The following is a 20349-nucleotide window of genomic DNA, read 5'->3' on the forward strand; positions in this document are numbered from 1 at the left end:
AGCCAGTCTGGTAGATTTTAGCCCAAATTAAGGCTTAAATGCAGATATGTGACCTTAATAAAATGATTTCCTTCTATTTCCAAAATGTCATATCTCAGAAATTTCAGCTTCACTGCAGTGTAGTTTTAATTTCATAAGTGTGGTTTTAAAAACGATTCATAAAAACAAGAATAGTGGAGTTTGTTCAGCTCATAATTACAACGCCCAGGAACGTGGTGGAGTTATGTGACGATCGGTGTACGTTTGTCAGTCCATCTGTTATTCCATCTGTGCGCAACATTACTCAAAAATGAACTAACAGATTTAGATGAAGTTTTCAGGGAAGGTCAGAAATGACACAAAGACCACCTCATTAGATTTTGGCAGTGATGCGGCTTATAGTCTGGATCCACGAAATTATTAAAGATTTCTGTGTCATTGCGAGATAGCTGCACGGCGTCACTGTAACTATGACAAGTGAACACTACGTCAGCTGCCTGCTGATGATCACATGATTGCGATCCTACTTCAAATCGATTGTTGCGCACTTACTGGGACTTATCCATCGTAAATGATACAAGGAACAATTGTTTAAATTGTGGAGGTGTTTCTGAATCCCATCAATTCCCGCCACCTGCTACATATTGAGGTCACGCCATTCGGTATCTGTACACAACGAACACATGCATAACACATGCCAGTGCCCAGCACAAAGTCATTTTGTTTGTGGGTACATCTGTATTAAATTCTATAGTGGCGTGATTTCTGATCATCAATAACTAATAAACAAATGCTGCATTTCTAAAAAAAAATGCTGCATTTGTGACAGTGCCATGTGGGGAAATGAACAGCCTTGGTGGAGTACTGTGCTCTCCGAATGCTTTTCTTGTTCTTTTTAACTTTACGTGAAAAAAAGGAGAATTTTCATTATTCTGCAGTGATTTAATAAATCTGCATTTAGAGTGGTTAAGAGTAAATGGATTATACATAGTTTTAGAGCTGCATTTCACTTAAATGCAATAATTTTGAGTATTTCATTTTTAATTTTAGAGAGAAAAAAGTAGGTATCAGTATTAAAAATGTGTGAGTATATTAATATTCAAACTACTATTGAAGAAATTTTGAAAGAATGGAAAAAGCCATTTGTAGAAAATAGTTTAATTTCACTTTATCTAATGAAATACAAAAGTGAAAACAGGCAGGAAAAAATCTCATTCCATTTTATTGATAAGATCATCATTATAAATATCATTACCATTATCATTGTTATTAAATCAATTCACCTTAAACTTTGATTTGGTGTAAAAAAAAAAAAAAAATCATTGAGCACCATCTGTGTCATAGTTCATAAATAGCATTGTTTGTTATTCTGTGCCACCATCTGGGTAAAACTGGGTGTTTCACATTAAAATAAAACTCCCTGAACTCACATTTCCCCTCTGATCGTATCTGATTCACCACACGCTGAATGTAAACTGGGATTCATTTCCATCATTGTCATGTTATGCCTCTGTCCAGCAGGACTCCAAATGACAATGTACAAAAGCAAATAAAAAAAAAACAAAGTCATTAGAACTTTTCTAAAAGAACAATAATAACAATAATCATACTTATAATAACAACAATTTCCCATAAGAGCGATAACAATTAAAAATTGCACCATATTGTTGGAAAGTGTACCACTTACTGACACAATCGGACAAGTAGCTGTGTTTGCATTCAACATTATTGTACTGGAATCTTTGAAAAGTGTCATTTGCAAGATAAAACATCACATTTAAGAATTTTTTTTTTCCATCTGACTGCTTGCACTGAGTTTGTCTTGCAATTTTGAGCATCTGTGGCTGCAATTACATAAAATATGTGCAGATCAAAAATAAAGATTCTTGTTCTTGTACCAGAAGGACCGTCTTTCAGCTGTCTCATGTAAAATCTGACCTACAATTCTCATGTGTGCATGTTGAAAAATCTGCATCAATCTATATTAACACTGTGCATAAGGGTTGTGCTATTGTATGCAGCTCCGTCAAATCCATACGACAACAAAAGGTGGTGACAAAAGCATTGTTTTTCTTTACTAGAGGCATTTTTGGCGCCCTGCAAAGAGGAATACTACCAGAATGATAACATTTGAGAATAACATCCCAGTTTTGCTAATTGAAGTTTCATTTACTCAACCACAATAGACCTTTCTTCTATCACATGATCAGAAATAATCAGGAAATTAATGTATTTCTTTCAGATAAAGTAGCATACTCATTTGCCTTTACTATATATGGACCGATTGCATTAAGTTTTATCCAGGAAAAACCCTGATAACTAAAAAAAATTAACATCAACATCCATTTTTAATCAGACATCAGAAAACAATTCTTATTTCAGAACCTTCCTTTGAGAAATATGAGCATTTTTATTCAACAAACCCAAGTTCAAGAGATGTCCAAACCGAAGAAACACTTAATTTGTCTTAATAAAACTGTCTAAAGTCAAACAAATTGATTTCAATCCAGAACTATATGATTGTAGAATAAGTACTTTGTGCATGTGGACACATTTTGTATGGATTTTGATATTGCGGGCAGAATTCCCAGGCCTTCTTAGTGGTACAAAACAATCAAACACTGGATTAAAGGGCAAATATCATGTTGAAACAATGATTTTCAGAGTAAAATTCCCCCCCGAAAAAAACCCTGATGGATTCGACAGAAGATGTATTTCAGAGCAAAAAAAACAGAGATGATGAATTTCTGAGTAAAAGTCAAACAGAAACACAGAAGTGAATCAGACAGCAGTTCAGCTGGAGTCGTCCAGTTAAAGGAAAGGATGGAATGTTTCTTAATACCTGGGATGCGAGAGGAGAGAGGCGGGAGGGAAGCTGTTGATGAGTCTTTGTATATTTCCCCTCTCTATGTCAGACTGCGGGTATGTTCTTAATCTCTGAACAGTACATGTAAATAGTTAACATACAAATATACATTTTCCTGATTTCAGTTTCTAGGGCCTTTCTTGTTGTTTTTTTTTTCTTTTGTGGCACTTACAAACCACCCAAAACTTAACACATCGTGCCCCCTCTGTCCCACATTTCTTCTGTCTTTTCTCCAGATCTCCACATCTTCCTCCTCTTGTTTCCATCTTCACCTGGCCCTCGTTCCCTCATTCTCTCTCTCCCCCTCTGCAGCAGTCTGTCAGTCACCCTCTGTCTACACCTTATCCAGCAGGGATCTCTGGCAGTAGAGGAGGCGTCGAGGCGTGCCGTACTTCCTGAAGAATAAAATTGCTCCCAGAGTGACCACAACCAGCACCAGCAGGAGGAGAGGGATCACCACGGCTACCGGCCCGGCCCCGCTCTCTGATTCCTCGATGATGATCACCTCTTTCCGACCCTTCTTGGGCTCCTCGCTTTCGCAGCCCATCCAGTCGCTGAGCACCGACTTGGGATAGCCGGACTCCACCTTCATGTACTGGTTGTTGAACTTCCAGTACTTGTTGGCTTTGTAGAAGAAAGTGTACGCTGTAATAAGAAAGACGGAGGGAGCAGAAGTTAGGAGCTCATCCAACAATGCAGCTGTTCTTTGGACAAGAGTTGGTCTAAATGTCAACAGTAGAGCTGCAAACTTATTTTCTTGATTAATCAGGTAATATTTTGGTCTAAAGAATGTCACAAAATAGTAGTAGAGTACAAAGTCTACCATCACTGGAGGCAGAAACATTTGTTAGCATCATTAAGTAATTCTACGTCCACTGATTGTCCAAGATTTGGTTCATAATTTTTTATGCAAGAAGTTTACTAGAGAGAAAAACTCACATCCATCTTCACTCATGATGGCAGCTTTAATGTTATCTGGTGCACCACTCCATTTACTGATGGGCTTTGGATAATCGCTGTCCACTCTGCGAGTCTTTTCGTTGAAACGGTAATACCTGCAAATGACCCAAAAACAGAAATATTTATTACTTTCTGATTAATTAAAGGGCTGCTGTACAAAAACTGCCCGACTTTATCTTGAATGTTTAAAGACGATAAGAAAAATGTGATCGATGAAGGGTGGGTTTACCTTTCTTTGCTAACAACTATTGGTTGAGTCATTGCTTATTATTTTGCATCTTTAATGTTCTGTCGATGCCCTTTTGCTACCTGTCGCCGCTTCCTAATGTTTATGTCACCCAGCAAAGAGGTGGTTGAGGTGGAATTTACCAACCGTTTCTGATTATTTATGGTATTGGCCTATAAATTGTCAGTTTCACATTCTCCATTGCCAGTATCAATGGAGGCAGAGCTGAGAGTTGGAAATATGTTGGTATTAACACCATGTGAAGGCATTTGGATTCCACAGTTAGACTTTAATTACATGTGGCAGTTATTTTTTAGGATGATTCAGACATTTTTTAAATTTATATAACAGTTTGGAAAGATGAAAGAAAACTGAATCTGATTAGAATTACATTAAAGGTATTGTATCAGGCTTTTCATCAGATGTGACCTCAACATTTCTACAGAACAGCCCCAGCTTCCAGATGTTGGTCTATTGGTTTAACAATATGACAACAGACACAGTTTGTGGAACTTTTCCGCATGCCATCCTCCCACTTTAGTTTTTCTCTTTAAAAAAAAAAAAAAAAAAAATCATATTCTTATAGGTAAATGCCTTAATTGCTAAAATAAAATATCGTGAAAACTAAAGCCAATGCTGCTATATGTGATAGAATTGAATCTCAGGTCTATTTGCAGTTGATTGTAAGTTGGGCAGTAGAAGATTTGAAATGTGGAAAACTACCTCAATCAGATTTAGAGATAGGCTTGCTAAAAGTATGAATACTTTGAGGAACAAAGGGGAAAAGATTTTATCTGTGCATGAATGTAGGAGGATTGTTTTGATGCCTCACAGGGAAACTCTTTTCAGACGGAACATGTTTTAGCCTTCCCAACATCTCCTCCAGAAATACAACAAAAGAGTTGTTTATTACGATGTCACTAGTGCAAAGTTTCCCAAACAGATTCTTGTAAGACAAGTGCTGCTGAGGGGACAGACTGTTTTATGGCTCTTATCCAGGTTGTTTTCTCCTGACCAGATCCTTGCTTGTGTTGTATCTACTCTCAGATGTACGTTGCTTCGGATAAAAGCATCTGCTAAATGAAACTGTATAATTGTAGACTCACTCTGTGCCTCTGAAGAAGAACGTCTGTCCTGTTGGTGTGTAGAAGAGAGCAGCATCGATCTTGTCTTTGGGCAGACCAGTTCCCAGATCTCTCAGGCTCTTTGGGGAATCCTTCTCCATGGTGGACTCACTGAAAACCCAATACCTGTCGCCTGGAGACGGAGATCAGAAAGGTCAGAGGAGATCAACACAATAAATCCATCACACAGCAGCTCCACTGGTTAAATCATCTCATATCTGCTTTTTTCTAACCTCACATGTGACCTACCCTTGAAGAAGACAAATTTCCCATCATCCCTCTCATAGGCAGCGTTGATGTTTGAAGGCAGACCCCTCCAGAAGTGACCAATGGGCATCGGGTAGCCAGGCAGCACCTTGTTGTTACGCACACGCCAAAACCACTTGTCCTGCAACCACACAGTAGTACACAACAAGAAAGCACTTTTTTTTAAAAAACTTGATTTATCTGAAAAGATCCATATTGGTACTTAAATAACTGCCGTGTCAATTGATTAGTTAAGTGTCGGACAATATGTAACCAGAAATCTTGATGATGCACAAAAAATGCGAAATATTCCCAGATTTCAGCCAATCAGATATGGAGATATGCATCTTTGTGCTTTATATTTTAGGTTTTACTGACTAAGTTTGTGTTTTAGCACATAAAACAACAAATCTTGAATAATTAAAACATTGATAAGTTGTAGCCTTGATGGGTATTGTCCAGTGAACATTAGTAAAAATGTTAACATGTCAGATATAGCCAGGTTTGTACGTCTTCATCTGCTGGCTCACATTAGTTAAATATATAGCCTAGAGCATATTTTCATCCTTTCACATATTTCCTATGCAGTCACACTGTTTAACGTAGACTATCTCAGAACATTTAGATGTTTCCGATGAAAGCTCTCTCGTACCTTAAACACAAACTTCTCCCCTCTGAGGGTAGCGATGGTGTCAAAGTGTCCCTCGCAGATATCGGGGCCATGGTCCGGCTTGCTGGGGTTGGATGCCTTTGTGGGACGAGGGGGAGGAGGCGGAGCCCCGGACTTTGTTCCTGTGGTTAAAGAGAGACAGAAGTGAAAAATGAGTTGGTATGAAGACGGCAAAACATACTTTAAATTCCACTTGTTCATCTTTTTACTCTGCTGTTCCTTTGAACACACTCAGATCTTTTATTGCACTCCAGTTTTGAAGCACCCATATACTTCAGACACTTTATGTCTAAAGCCCTTTATTGGCCATTTGTCTGATTTTAACATCCTTGTCCTGAAGAAAGAATATCACAGCTGCATTTTTTTTACAGCTGGAATGACAAATAAAGCCTAACTCATCCTTACAATAAAACTAAAGTTGAAACTGCAGTCAGTCAGAGGTATCACGTTGGCTTCTTTTACGGTGCTAATCTGTGTCTTTGTAAGTTGATTAATTCTGAGGAGGGACAGTGAACTAGTCGTTTAACACTGTCTTCTTACCTGTAAATTGACATAAATTGGCTATTTCTGATAGTTTGGACATTGCGTTTTCAGTGACTTGTTATATTGTTCGACTGCCACAATGGTTTATAGTTGTTTGCTGTGAGTAGTGCTTCAGTTGTTTTTTTATTTTCATTGTACAAAAGAGTGTCACTAGGACATCTTATCTGTTGATCGCTAACTTTCCATTTCTTCTAGTAAATCAGCCCACCATAGATTGCCTGGATGCCTCTGCGGTCGTCATCAGGCAGCTGGAAGTTTTCGGTGTCGAACCACTGGTAGAAGGGAGCCATGATGGCGGAGGGGTCATTGGAGTGTTCCAGACCCAGAGCATGACCCAACTCATGGACAGCTACCAGGAAAACATCATTACCTTCAGAGAGAGAAAAAAAGAAGATACAAATGAGGAGTGAAATTCACCTGCAAACCAAAGTCTAGACACACCCTGCAAGTACCAATTACTGGCTTTTAAAACAGCTGCAGTACATGATGATTGTCTTCTCTCCAGTCATCCTCTGTTCAAACTCTGCTCTTCCTCTTACCTCCCTGATCGACGTTCCCAGTGGTCCAGGGTTCAGCGAGGTCAAAGTGCGTGTCGCCTCCGATGCCGTTGCCGGGGAAGTAAGCATGAGCCAGGAAGCCGCCCTCGCCGTCGAACGGCGTGCTGTCGCCGTGGAAGCCCTCTGAGAAGGACAGCATGATGTCTGCATACTTGTCGACCTTCCCTCTGATGTGACTGAAGGGAATCTCTCTGAAGGTGAGCGGGATGACGCTCTCCCACACTTTGAAGGCCCTCCGGATGGCTTCAAATGTGGCTCGTTCGCCCACTTTGGGGGTGTAGTTCTCTATGCTGTGGTGGGGAATGGAGAGATGGCAGTTAAGAGAAGGGTGGACTCAAAATAATACATTAAAGGGAAATAAAGCAAGCAAAAATAGCTACCTTACAACTTGTTAAAACTAAAATTGTTCAAGAAAATTGATAAAAAAATATCCTTGAGCATGGGTAGCTACAGCCCTAAAATCCCTAAAAGTGCGTCGCAATAAATTATATTCCCATGTGCAACTAAAAAAGTGAAACCAAACTGTTGGACAGTGTATTTGTACTTAGTGTGTATTCTGACCTGAAGGTCACCTCGGACTTGTCCCACTTCAGTCCTTGTACTGCGTATCTCTTCCTCCTCAGGTTGGTTTTCAGCTCAGGGCCAAACTTGTCAGGAACGCCACACCGCGGTCGGCTCATTGCTCTGGAGGCACCAAAACAATATTATAAGTTTTCAACTATGTTAAATATTCAGGCTTCTCTGAAGGACACATTTTTGTTGCATATAGTCACCTTGCTTTTTTTTTTTTTTTTTTTTTTTACAACCCTTGAATCCATAAATTTATCAGCCACTTGCAGCTCCAATATTTACTAGTAACAGTGAGATTAAATCACAAATGTTTGATCAGGACTCACTGTAACGTGTTGGTGTCTATGGAGCCGGTGACAGTCAATCCATAAAACCTCTGCATGGCTGATATCGCTGTTTCAATGGACTTTGGTGAGCGGATGGCCTGGGCTCTGACATCTCCTGGAGGCAGGTAGCCATACTGCTGCAACCAGGCCTGAGGAGTGGGAGAGGAAATGAAAATTATGGCAGTTTGTTTAGGTATTGATCAAGAGTTTTACTTTTTTGTTGGCCTAAACTGACAGATTGCTCCACCAAAGGCTACATGACAAGACAATGATCACTTTAGGATCGAATACCTTGTAGATTAGGGCAAAATTAAATCAATTGGTATTAGCTTTGCACAGTTAATGAACTCTTTTCTTCCCAAGAAACACTGCTTTATTCCTAAATGAGCAGCCATACATTCACACTGAGCAAAATCACATCAAAGCAAATATAAAAGATTTCTACTAAACAGATCATTGAAGAAATAATTCTGCATTCATTTTTAGTATATTTTCAAGGTACCTGTGCACTATACATCTATAAATATTATTTCTCTTATACCTACATTATTTACAAGTGAATAATCTGTAATAAATTTACCTGAACAAAAAACAAAAGCTGAAGCTTGTGCACAAAAATATGTCAGCTCTTACTGGGTACACGATGATCTGAGATTCGCTTTTCATCATCTGTGCAGTAAACACCTACATTTACACAATTATGTCTCAAACTTTATATGATTTGTTGTCCTACCAGGAACATTGGATGGTTTGGTCATTGATTAACAAACTGCTAAAATGGTTGTATGTTTTCATTTTTCAATCCCTGAACTTTTTCCTCAAATTTTCACATTTTATAGGTCCAACAAATAACTGAAAAATATCGAACATCTAGATAATAAGATAGATAATCAGGCAGATTAATATACTATATTGATATAGAAAAGAGTGGTGGCATGCTATGTTGCTAAAATCTGTATATTTGAAAATACAACATGCTCATAATGGGACAAACAACTAAAACTATTGGGTGAAACTGAATTTATCTTCTAAAATACTGTACTATTTATAGAAAAGAAAGCTCTTATTTTTGCTCTGGTGTCCTATAAGAGGTTTTGCAACACTTTATGACTATTTACATGCTTTACTTTGTGAGGTTTTTAGTCACTTTCAGTCAGTCGTGCCAGAAACAACAGAAAAAAAACCTCAAAACATCACAAACATCTTAGTCGACAAAAAGGAAGGGATGGGCCACTTGTATGAACCTGTGGCTGTTTACTAGCTTCCAGTCATCGTTCAGATCTTGTCTCGACGTGCTTCTCTGAGCTCAGACCTTCAACACTGATATCACAGTGAATCTGGGAAACAAAAGGTGTACATGTGCAAACATCTGAGCGAGTTTTTGTGTGCCGAGCTGCCTTGTTACCCCTCATATGCCCTCCTTCTACAGCAGCCAACACATACTGAGGTAACTCAGCGAGCTAAATTTACCGTCTTCTCTTCATGTGACTGTGACAATATCCAGTTTACAAACTCATATAAACTAACACCAAATCCTCAAACGTCCCCGTGATTTATGCCGAACCCGCTATGGAGAACTTTGTTGTGGGGTCATAAGCAAGCTGGAGAGAGGAACCGAAAGCCAAATAAAACACACAATCCGAAAACACTGATGTCATTTTAGTCACGATGACCCAGAACTCTGTCTAGACAATCGCAGCCAAAGACAACTGGCAGTCATGAGGCTGGAAAAAAGGAACATTTTCAGTAACATTTGGGTTCCTCAAAGCTTGAGTTTAAGATCTCCCTGCCGCTGTCTGTGTCTGTCCTCCTCCTCGCTGTCTGTCTGTCCTAATGTCAACCAAAACCACCACTATTTATCTTTACACATGAAAGGCCAGCCTTTTCTTTCCACTGCCTGCTGCTGCTGCTGGTGGTCTAATAATGACTAATAGAAGAAAAGGGTGATATTTTAGTGAACTATTTGCTTTATTGTTGAGAGTGAGATGAGAAGATTGACACTATTCTTATGTCTGCCAGGAGACAGTTAGCTGAGACATAAAGACTGGAAACAAAGGGAAACAGTTATCCCGGCTCTGTTAAAAAAAAAAAGATGTCAAGTAACTTATTAATTCATTAATGTTAATAATGTTCATTATTTACCATCTTTGCTATGCTAAGCTATCTAGCTAGAGATCTCAATTTTTGAGAACTCAAAAATGTATTTTGTGCTGCAGGACACAGTTAGGATGCCATAAATCATAGAAAAGATGAAGATTGAAACAGGAATTAACATGGAAAAAACTTTTTTTTCTATGTGTGCACAGCTATTACCAAAATTGGATTAAAAAATGACAGCATACACTACCGTTCAAAAGTTTGGGGTCACTCAGACAATTTCATGTTTTCCATGAAAACTCACTCACTATTCATGTGTTAACATTATTGCACAAGGGTTTTCTAATCATCAGTTAGCCTTTCATCACCATTAGCTAACACAATGTAGCATTAGAACACAGGACTGGAAATGTTCCTCTGTACCCCTATGGAGATATTCCATTAAAAATCAGCCATTTCCAGCTAGAATAGTCATTTACCACATTAACAATGTCTAGACTGTATTTCTGATTCATTTAATGTTATCGTCATAGAAAAAAAATGCTTTTCTTTCAAAAATAAAGACATTTCTAAGTGACCCCAAACTTTTAAACGATAGTGTACTGTATATATATATATATTTTGCTACTTTAAGTTGTTTCCATACTTGTCTTTTATCTGCTGTTTTTTAACACAGCCTGCAGTTCAAACAAAAAAAAAAATCCCACATTTTTGTCATGTGACTGTTGGTTGCATGTGAGTCTGTCATGGCTTCATGGTTGCACCATGGAGTGTACAATTTTAGTGTTTTTAAAGAATCTGGTTAGTGGAGCTAATTTATTTTAATGACACATGCAGAATAAAGGGATTTGGTTCAAAAATCACAATTTTAAGCTTAGATTTGAGCAAGTCTTCCATCATAAGGGTACGTCAAAAACGAGTAGTTCAAGGACCGTCGGAATGTTGGAAGTCCGATGATTCTTTCTGTTTTTACACTTTCTGGCACTGATAAATGGTGTGGCAGTTGATGAAAGATGACATGTCTTTAAAACACAAATCGGGTTCGGGTTTCAAAGTAGACAAACATAGGAGCAGTATCTATCTTCTCATCCTCTGGTCCCTTTTTTGGAGTTGAAGAAGATCAAATCCCTCTTTAAGTGTGTGTGTTTCCAATTATGTCTCTGCACACACAAGAGTTAAGACACATTTTTATCTCCACCACAAATGAAGTCGATGGAATTACCCCGAATTCCTTCATTAGCGTCATCTAAACCTCAGATATCTCTCTTGTTCCACCATATGTGCTGGTTTTCTCTTCAAGCTGGCCTACAGCAAGTGAAGGCCAAAGCATGGGGAGGAATGGAAATATAGCAACAGGGCACACAGGGCCTGTGCACACACAGCCACTGTTAGTCATGTGGTGGGCAGCGAGGCCAGAGAACAAGGTTCACTTATGACGACCTGCAGTGAGGCAACTTATCCCCCTTTTTTCCATCCCTGCAAATTCACTCTGACAAGTTCCCCAAGATTTCTCTAGATTATTTAAGAATCTAGTAAATTTAATTGATTGGCTGACTGTCTCTGAGCCAGTCTGCCTCGAACACGGACCAAATTTACTTTCTCGGCCTCTCCGCTGACTGCTGCCAGTGTGTCCTGTGGCTCCGCTGTGGTGACGCGTCTGCTTCTATAAAAACACTCCTCGCTCCACTGCATGAAAAGTCTCCCTTCCACCGTCAAGACCTCCACCTCTCTGCCTCTAATCCCCAAACTACTCCACACACCACCACCGCCACCTCCGGTTGGGACGCCAGGTATCCCAGCATGCACCCCTCCTCCCTGGAATTCCCAGCAGCCACCATCAAAGCTGCTATTTATTGAGACTTGTACATGGCTGGTGTTGTAGGCCTGGGGGGGGGGGGGGGGGGGGGGGGGGGGGGGGGGGGGGCAGTTAGCCTTCTACACAGCCATGTGTGGTCAAAGGGCTGGCTGCTGCTTGGGTAAACACACCTCTGGGTCTGCGCAGTGACGTGTGGTCTAAATGTATAATGCACACACACGGAAACACAACCGCTGTAAGGTAAAGTTGGAGGAAGAGGTCGCTTCGGCGAAGTTGCGTGATGTGTACATGGATTCTGTGACCCTGCTGTGACCTTACTGTGTGATACAGAGCCGAAATGGTTAACTGTGCGGATTTTTGATAATCAGTGAATGATTTCTGCCCATTTTTAAGGAAACAGGTGAACACTGACTTGTTAGAGATACTTAAATTATATAGTATTTTATTTAAATTATTGTGAAGCTCAAGCACTGATATCTCACATACAAACTGTGACATTAATTTTTCACCATTTTTTATAATTTGTAAATCAAATGATCAGTTGATTAATCAAGAAAACAATCTACAGATTAATAAAAATCTGATCTGCAGCTCTAAATTCCATAAAGGTGTATAATCATTTATGCCATAGATCAGATTTACATGTAAATCATGAGTAGTTGGGCACAGTAGAGGTGTACTTTAACTGACTTTTTACAGGCCAAATAATTTATTAGTAATGATAAATAATTCATCATTACTCCACCAATAAGGCAGAGTCTCGGCGGAGTTATGTGACGATTGGCATTGGTTTGTCTGTCTGTCTGTTAGCAACATTACTCAAAAATGGACCAACGGATTTAGATGAAATTTTCAGGGAAGGTCAGAAATGACCTACTGATTCGATTTTGGCAGCGATGCAGCTCATAGTCTGGATCCACGGATTGGTTAAAGACTTCAGCCGTTGGAAAAGATATGACAACTGAGCAGCCTTGGTGGAGTATTGCGCTCTCTGAGTGCTTTTCTAGTTAACTGAATCGTTTGTTGCAGTTCTATATACTGATTAAATTCACTGGAGTAGATATACTGCCTCCACCGCTGCATGTATTTGCCTAAAATCAAGACTGAAGCACCAAAATCTAAATCTTGTGACCCTTAAATCTTTTAAACCTACTTCAGGATGGTTACATTAACCTGCATGAGGCCAAACATCGGTGCAAATGCAGCTCTAAACACAGATCTTCACACTTTCTGAGCAATATGTGCTGTTTTTTATGTACTATAATACAACCCCCATATAAGCTCAGGTACTTTTCTCTGATATACAGTATAAAATACAGAAGAGCCTTTTTTCCAGCCTTTGCCATGTCAGTTGATACTGCATACTATTTCTGAGCAAATGCCATGAAATTTCCTTACTTTTTGTCTATTGTTTGATTTTTACATCTGGTAAACCAAACCAGCTACAAGCTTGAGATTTTAGGATTCTTTGTAGATGCCAATGATGTGCAGCATGTAAGTTATGTAGCAATATACCAGCACACATCACAGGACATGTGGGTGCCTCCTACTGTCACACATTGTTAGGGAATGTTCAAATATGTACGGGTGTTTTTAAAATGTAACTTTTTTTCACATGCAAATGCAGTTTTTTGTCAGTGAAAACTCCCAGGATGAAGTTATTGAGAAACTGTCGAGTTTACGTGTAAACAGGGAAGTTTCAGGCTTGTGACATCAGTATATGCAGCATTATCTCGTCTGTTTGCTTCTGTCAGCATTGTGCAGTATAGTGCTGGAGCTAACCTGCTAACAGGGCTTTTTACCTGTATACACATAAAATAAATTGGAGAATAACTCCACCTTGTAATCATTTCACATTTATGATTACTCCTTTCATTGATGCTTCATTGTTGGGAGCCTAACAGAACCCGTAGTTGCTTTTTTCCAGGCTTCTGATTGGTCAACATGGCCTTAGAGTTATGGTTATATCACCGCCTATTGGTTTGGCATGGGGTTCCAATGTGTTTTCATGTGGACAGAGACTCTTTTGGAGAACAAAGGAGGTAAAACCACATTTTAACAAATACCCATGTACGTATAGGTCTTACTCATATTCTCATAAGACTGAGTTGTGATTTGTTCTCCGGATGCACAATAAAAAACATCCAACCACAAGTTCCTACATAGGGTTATAAAGAAGATGAAAAAAAATCCCATGTACATTTATAGTTCTTGTGGTGAAAAACAAAAGAAGGAAGACATTTTAATGGGAACAGAAACTGTCATTGTGTTAGAAAATTCGTCATGTGGCTGTTTGCATCTATTTAGGTAATTCACACTAAAAGAAGCTAGGAAGAAGCACGAGAATGAGGCTGTGAGCGTGTGCACAGAGCTGAGTTTGGGTTTGACCTGCGTACGTAACCATGTATACACACTGTAATGCTGAATTGTCTGTTTAACAAGGCCAAAGTCAATCTTTTTGTCTTTAAGAACACTGACAAAACACTAAAAAGCTGCCTCTTGGAAAGCTCCCTTAGATTTCTATTGTAGAACTTAGCTGAACGCTGTATTTTCCTGTCCTCTCACCAGGAATGAGGGAGGAAAAAGCACAGACAGGAGCTTTAAGGATGGCAGAAGATGATCTAAAGCGCAGAGTTACATTAGAGAGGGAGAAGGTAAAAACATTAGAAGGACGAGCGAGTGGAGAGAGAGGGGTTCGGAGTATAGCTGAATTTAAATTTGAGGGACTGACTCAGTTGTTCCTCTTGCTCCGTGCCAACGGAAAAAAACACAGAATTTCTGCTCATGAGTGGCTGAATCTCACGTTGCCTTCATTTCTTGGCGTCTCTGACCCAGTTAGCGCCCACACCAGCGCCGGGCAACATTTTTTTTTTCCATTTCTTCTGGGTCAAACAGGTCAAATAATGAAAAACCACTGGATGGTTTTATTCTGCTTAAAGTGAAATGATGTTATCCTGATGCTCGACACACTATAAACAGCTGTATTATCCCATACAGGTAATCAGTGTTTTAATGTTACCAAGTGCATTTACTCAAGTACTAAGGAACTTTTTGCACTTTTAATTCTAATGCATTTGACAGCTACATGTGGAGGAGCATCACCAGAAGATTCATTATTACAGCATAAATGTCTACAGCTTTTAAAAACTGGCATTAATATAATGGTGTTCTACTTTTTAATAAGGCATATTTAAACTTTACTAATTCTTATTACCAGTAATAGGAGCAATTATTGTGTTGCCAGGGTGTAAAAACACAATTTTGCACTTTTTAACACCCAGTAGGGACTTTTTTAACATAATAAATACTTTCGCTTTGACTCAAGTACATTTTGCTGGTAAAACTTATGTTCCTGCTGCTTAGGCGAGTGCTTAAATGCAGAACTTTTACCTGCAAAAGAGTACATTTACACTTTGGCATTGCTGAAATCATCTTTTTTGCTATTAAAGTATTTGACAGTAATTTCTGATTGGCTAAAAAAAGAATTGATGCATTTTAGAAGCTACAGCAAATATTTGTAATGTATGTATGTTGAATAGATTAATATAACAAAGTAGTATAAATAAGTATACAACTTCAGCAAATGTAGTCTACTTTGTGTTTTTTTTTCCCAACTTTGTTTATTCAAAGTTCCCTGGAGGTTTATTGTTTGTTTTTATTAATTAAAAGTGATGTTGGATTGTAAAAATTGTGCTGAAGTACAGTTCTTGTAAATGTAAATGTCGCTTTTCACTCTAGATTTTAGGAGAAGTGATAAGTCTTAAGCTAGATTCAGTTTCAGCACATCTGGCCTTCAACTTCAGCCAAATTCTACCAGCTGAGCACCTGAGATAGATGGCTAATTTTGATCAAGATTGAAGTAAAAGGCCCCTCTTTTACATCAAAACCTGCCATCCTACACTCAGTAACATCACAGTAGAAACTTCTCCTCTTTGATGTCCTCTATTATACCAAGGTGGACCATTTTCTCCACAAAGACAGGCCTCTCTTGAAGTCCATCAGTTTCTCATTAAAGCTGATCCAGCTGATTATTTTGACATTTCTTCAGTGACAGCCGCTGCTTGTCAGAGCAGCGTGCACCAGATCTAGAGCTTTTCTTTGATGCTACATCAACAGCGACTCTAGTCAAGATAAAAAGAATTGAACCCAGATGTGTTTTGACCAGATCTGTATCCCGCTGGCTGGGATCATGAGACATGTGTCTCCAGATGGCAACGGGAAATCTCGGGAATTTTTTTTCGCCAGATATGGAGAGATCCTGTTTTAGGACCTGTTGTTTTCATTGCTGCCCACTTCCTTTGCTCACAAGACCCAACTAAGCATTTTATTCCAGTCCAGAAAGGTTAGACAAGGCCAAAAAAAGGTGAATGGAAACAGATGCCGGAGGGCGCAGAGGTGATCGACTTCAGCAGAAGTGGTTTCATTTACAGAGAATAGTGGAAATCTCACTGCTGTCTCTTTTCACTCAGCAGAGATTAAAGTGGGTTTAGTTTGAGTGAAGTCAAGTTGAGCAACACTGATAAACCACAAGATTCCTCTAACTTCAGCTATACTTCCTTGACCCTCCCAACCCCCTAAAAGCAGCCACTCCAATTACACATTTATGTCACTCACTTGTTATTTTGTCTTTTCTTCTTCTATCTGTCTTTCCACTTTCAGTTTAGTCTACTTTCTCCACACACAGACAAGTCTATCTTTTGATCACAGGTTTCATATACTGCTCCTAAGTGATGTAATCCTGAACATGTAATTAAAGCTTATCCTCCTTTTGCATCAGAATGTCGCGTCTGATGGCATCACAGGAGGATCTAACAGCGTACCTGCATCAGAAGACCAAAGTTACTTTTTTATCTGATGTGTCTCACACTGAATCCTGCACTGAGTTATTATCATCATGCACTGAACTGACATGTTGCTGCAATAATGTTAGATATTATCCTACAGCTGGTAGAGGTGACAGTGCAGTACACAATCCTGTTTTCTCCATCTGTTTACAGACATTCATCACTGGGTTGGTGCGTTCGCCACAGGAGGGCAGCTGCCTGCGGCCTCTTATAAACTGTCTGACTCTGTGAGTTATCCACCTTGTCTGGCTTGACTCAGACGCCAGCAACTTGTGGTCAGTGACTAAGGTCCTCCTTCGCTCTTTCGTGCATCCTGTGTCCACCCAGACTCTTGTAAACTGAAATTAACGCGGCTTTTTTGCTCAACGATTGTAACTAAATGGACTTTTTGGTTGGTGAATCAAATTCCTGTGAAGTCTCAGCATTAGTGGTGCATCCTGTCTTTTACAGAGAAGCAGTGACAGTATGACTGAATGTGACCTCGCACCCCTGAGTGTCCGCGTACTCATGGCCACTTGTTGTTTTTGATGTTGTTGTGCTTCAGGGATGATGGGCCTTTAGAGAAAATCTAAAAGGGGCCGAGACTGGAGGCGCCCAGGATGCTTGTACCCGGTCATTTAGAAAGCTACACAAGACCTGATGACAGAATAAGTTGTTTAGATGACAACTGAAATGCACTTTGGTGTCTCCTGGCCGGCGTTTTACATCCTGAGGCCTAAAGTCTCCTGCATGCAGAGTCTCATGTCCAGCTTGTTGTGAAGGCAGACCAGCTTCCTGGCCCAATGTCTGCGCAGTCTGCACAGGCAGATGAAAACCATTAACCCCCCCTCCCCCCTTTAGCACCACAACTACCCCCCTTTTTTCTCAGAACAAAGCAGCTCAGCTGAGGTTTCATCTCCCTGTCTTCTCTCTCAAGCTATAAAAGTTTTGACACTTAATCTGGATGAAAAAGTCAAGGTCAGATAGTTTAAGGACTGATTGATGAAGGGGCTGTAAACAAAAAGGGAACTCTGTTGCAGGTTTTAATGGCAAAAAAATGCTAAGCTTTAAAGAGATGTGGCAGATTTCAGTAAAAATAAAAATCACTGCTGATATCCTTCTGTATCTGGGAAACCACATTTGGAAAAAAAAGGGGGAAAAAAGGAAAATTCACGTTGTTTCCACACTTTAACTTCTATGGCACATATAACAGATTCCACTATACGTGAACATGCATTGCTTAAAGTAAATGTAGCTCCCTTTTCCATGCCACTTACCTCAGCTTTCAGTACATTTGCAGTGACGGAGGTAAAACCCAAGCAGCAGAGACCGCAGGCCAGAGTGAGGAGCTGGAGCAGCATTCTGCTATCTGCACACTACTCCCTCACAAGAAAAAGTTCTGAACTCTAACTCTTTACACAAATCCGTCCTGACAGCAAACAAACAGCAGATAAAAATCGACCGATGCTACTCCGTCGTGTGTTTAAAACGTGGCAGAAGTCTCCGCATGGACACTTGGGAGCGCAACAAACAGCTCCTGTGCGTAAAGGAGACTCCGGACTGGAAACGACGCGCAAAATACTAAAAACATAAAGGAAACGCGACAAAGGCTCAGCTGTTGGAGACTAAAGCTTCATAGTTTGGCTTCCTTTGCTTTGGTAGGATTGTCTGTAGCGTGTGGACGTGGAGATAGAGAGAGAGAGAGAGAGAGAGAGAGAGAGAGATATGGATTTCCTTAAGGTCCTCCTCCAGATGTGAAGACGTAATTTTTTTCATGGTTGTGTGACGACATCTGACTGGTTTATAACTAACTACCACTGAATTTATTAGTGAAATGTCACAATAAAATCTGTTTAAGTTAAAATAAGAGGAAATACTCATGATAAAAGGTAATTATATATTATATTATGAGTCTGTTATTCCCACATTACATTATTAGTGATGCATAAACACCTACAATGCATTTCAGTGTTGCAAAAGTGGAGCTAGTTGGAGTTTTATAAACTTACCCTATGTTTCATTTGCAAAATCTTTATCTGAAAAGCACTGCAACTCTGAGATGTAGTGAACTGAATAGTGCAAGATTGTTGAAGTATAACAAATAAAATTACTTTTGATGGGATTTAGTACAGAAACAAAAATGTTTCATAAATTTTAAGACACTTGCTATTTTATTGTAAGTAAAAATAGCAGTGTATTGGCAGAGCACAAATTAAAAATACAACTTAAAAGTCCTGCATTTACAATACTTGAATTTACACTTTAAATTAGGCAAAGCACGTTGTCTTTTGTGCTTAACAAGATACTTGTGCCGGTTACTTGTTGGATTATAAATTTCATCAGAAACATGTCATCACTTGATAAAATACAAATCTTTGCTGTAAACTAAACTACGCAGTTGTTTAAACTGACAATTATGTCCTTTGTTGATTAATCTGCATTTTCTCAATTAATCGAATAGTTGTTTGAGCTATAAAATGTCAGAAAATGGTGAAAACTGTTGATCACTGGTTCCAAAACCCAGAAGGATATCCTCACATGTCTTGTTTTGTCCACAACCCTAAGATATTCAGTTTATTTTCATAGAGGAGTAAAGAAACCAGAAAATATTCACACATAAGAAGCTGGAATCAAAGAATTTAGACATTTTTTCTTTAATTACTCAAACCAATTTCTTGATTATCGAAATAATTGGCTGCTATTTTAATAGTTAACAGCTAATCAATTAACCTGGTAACTGTTGCAGTTCTAAGTGTTATTAGATCTGAAACAGTCACATAAAGTATATCGTGTGACTGACAAGTGCCATTCTGTTTCAAAATGAGTATTTTTGATTAATTCTGTACTTTAACCTAAATAAAAATTTGAATTCAATTTCTATTTTTACTGAAAATCACTGTTCCACTGTTTTTGGTTATTGCTTGGATCATTTGGATCTTCGCTGTGCAGAATAACATAGAATATGTGTAGAGTTTGACACATTCATCTGCTGAAGGAAGAAGTTTCTCTGCTGAGTTTAAAACATATAAGCAGAATCATAAGTAATTTGGAAGGGAGTCATGTGCAAGGATGAAATGAGACGTGTGTAATGTGGAAACTTGAAATTTCCAGCTTACAGTTAATGTCATTTGTCTTAATTGACGCCTAAAATTGATGAATGAAGGATCAGAACATTTCTTCTCTACAACTGAAATACAGAAGTAGAGGTACATAGTAGTATATAATGTAAATAAACGTTTTTAAAATACATTAATACACTACTTAAATAAATGCATTTAGTTCCATTTATTTTGTAGTCTTACTTTTTTATGAATCAAAACTGCTATTGGATATTTGCACCAACCAGCACTGACACCTTGTGTTAAAAAATGAACATTTCACATTTTAGACTCCATAAAATCAGCTACTGTCGCTTGTATTAATAGATGCATTTACACTACATGCATATTTGAAAGTTTATTTTTTAATATGAAGATCTTATTCAAAAAACTGCGTGTGGACTTTATGAATGGAATAAAAACTGGTTAAGGGTGCGCATCACAAGCC

General features: G+C 38.9%; 1 protein-coding gene across 1 annotated transcript; it reads right to left on the reverse strand.

The window, feature by feature from the left end:
* Nucleotides 1-1183: 1183 nt before the first annotated feature.
* mmp14a (matrix metallopeptidase 14a (membrane-inserted)) lies at nucleotides 1184-18504 on the reverse strand. The gene is made up of 10 exons (XM_023297912.3): nucleotides 18081-18504; nucleotides 8068-8216; nucleotides 7733-7855; nucleotides 7154-7461; nucleotides 6823-6984; nucleotides 6054-6193; nucleotides 5405-5543; nucleotides 5138-5288; nucleotides 3785-3900; nucleotides 1184-3490 (listed from the first exon to the last, which is right to left on the reverse strand). The coding sequence occupies exons 1-10, from the start codon at nucleotides 18162-18164 to the stop codon at nucleotides 3180-3182; spliced, it is 1683 nt and encodes a 560-aa protein (XP_023153680.1). The 5' UTR covers nucleotides 18165-18504; the 3' UTR covers nucleotides 1184-3179.
* Nucleotides 18505-20349: the final 1845 nt, after the last annotated feature.

Source organism: Amphiprion ocellaris, chromosome 23, assembly GCF_022539595.1.
Source record: "Amphiprion ocellaris isolate individual 3 ecotype Okinawa chromosome 23, ASM2253959v1, whole genome shotgun sequence".
NCBI lineage: Eukaryota > Metazoa > Chordata > Actinopteri > Pomacentridae > Amphiprion > Amphiprion ocellaris.

Bases quoted from the DNA above. Each gene is read 5' to 3' on its own strand.
- mmp14a (XM_023297912.3), bottom strand. From the start codon at position 18,164: ATGCTGCTCCAGCTCCTCACTCTGGCCTGCGGTCTCTGCTGCTTGGGT. The intron at 7,856-8,067 runs GTGAGTCCTGAT...TGGTGCCTCCAG, and splicing joins ATAGACACCAACACGTTACA to AGCAATGAGCCGACCGCGGT. The intron at 6,985-7,153 runs GTAAGAGGAAGA...CTCTCTCTGAAG, and splicing joins TGGGAACGTCGATCAGGGAG to GTAATGATGTTTTCCTGGTA.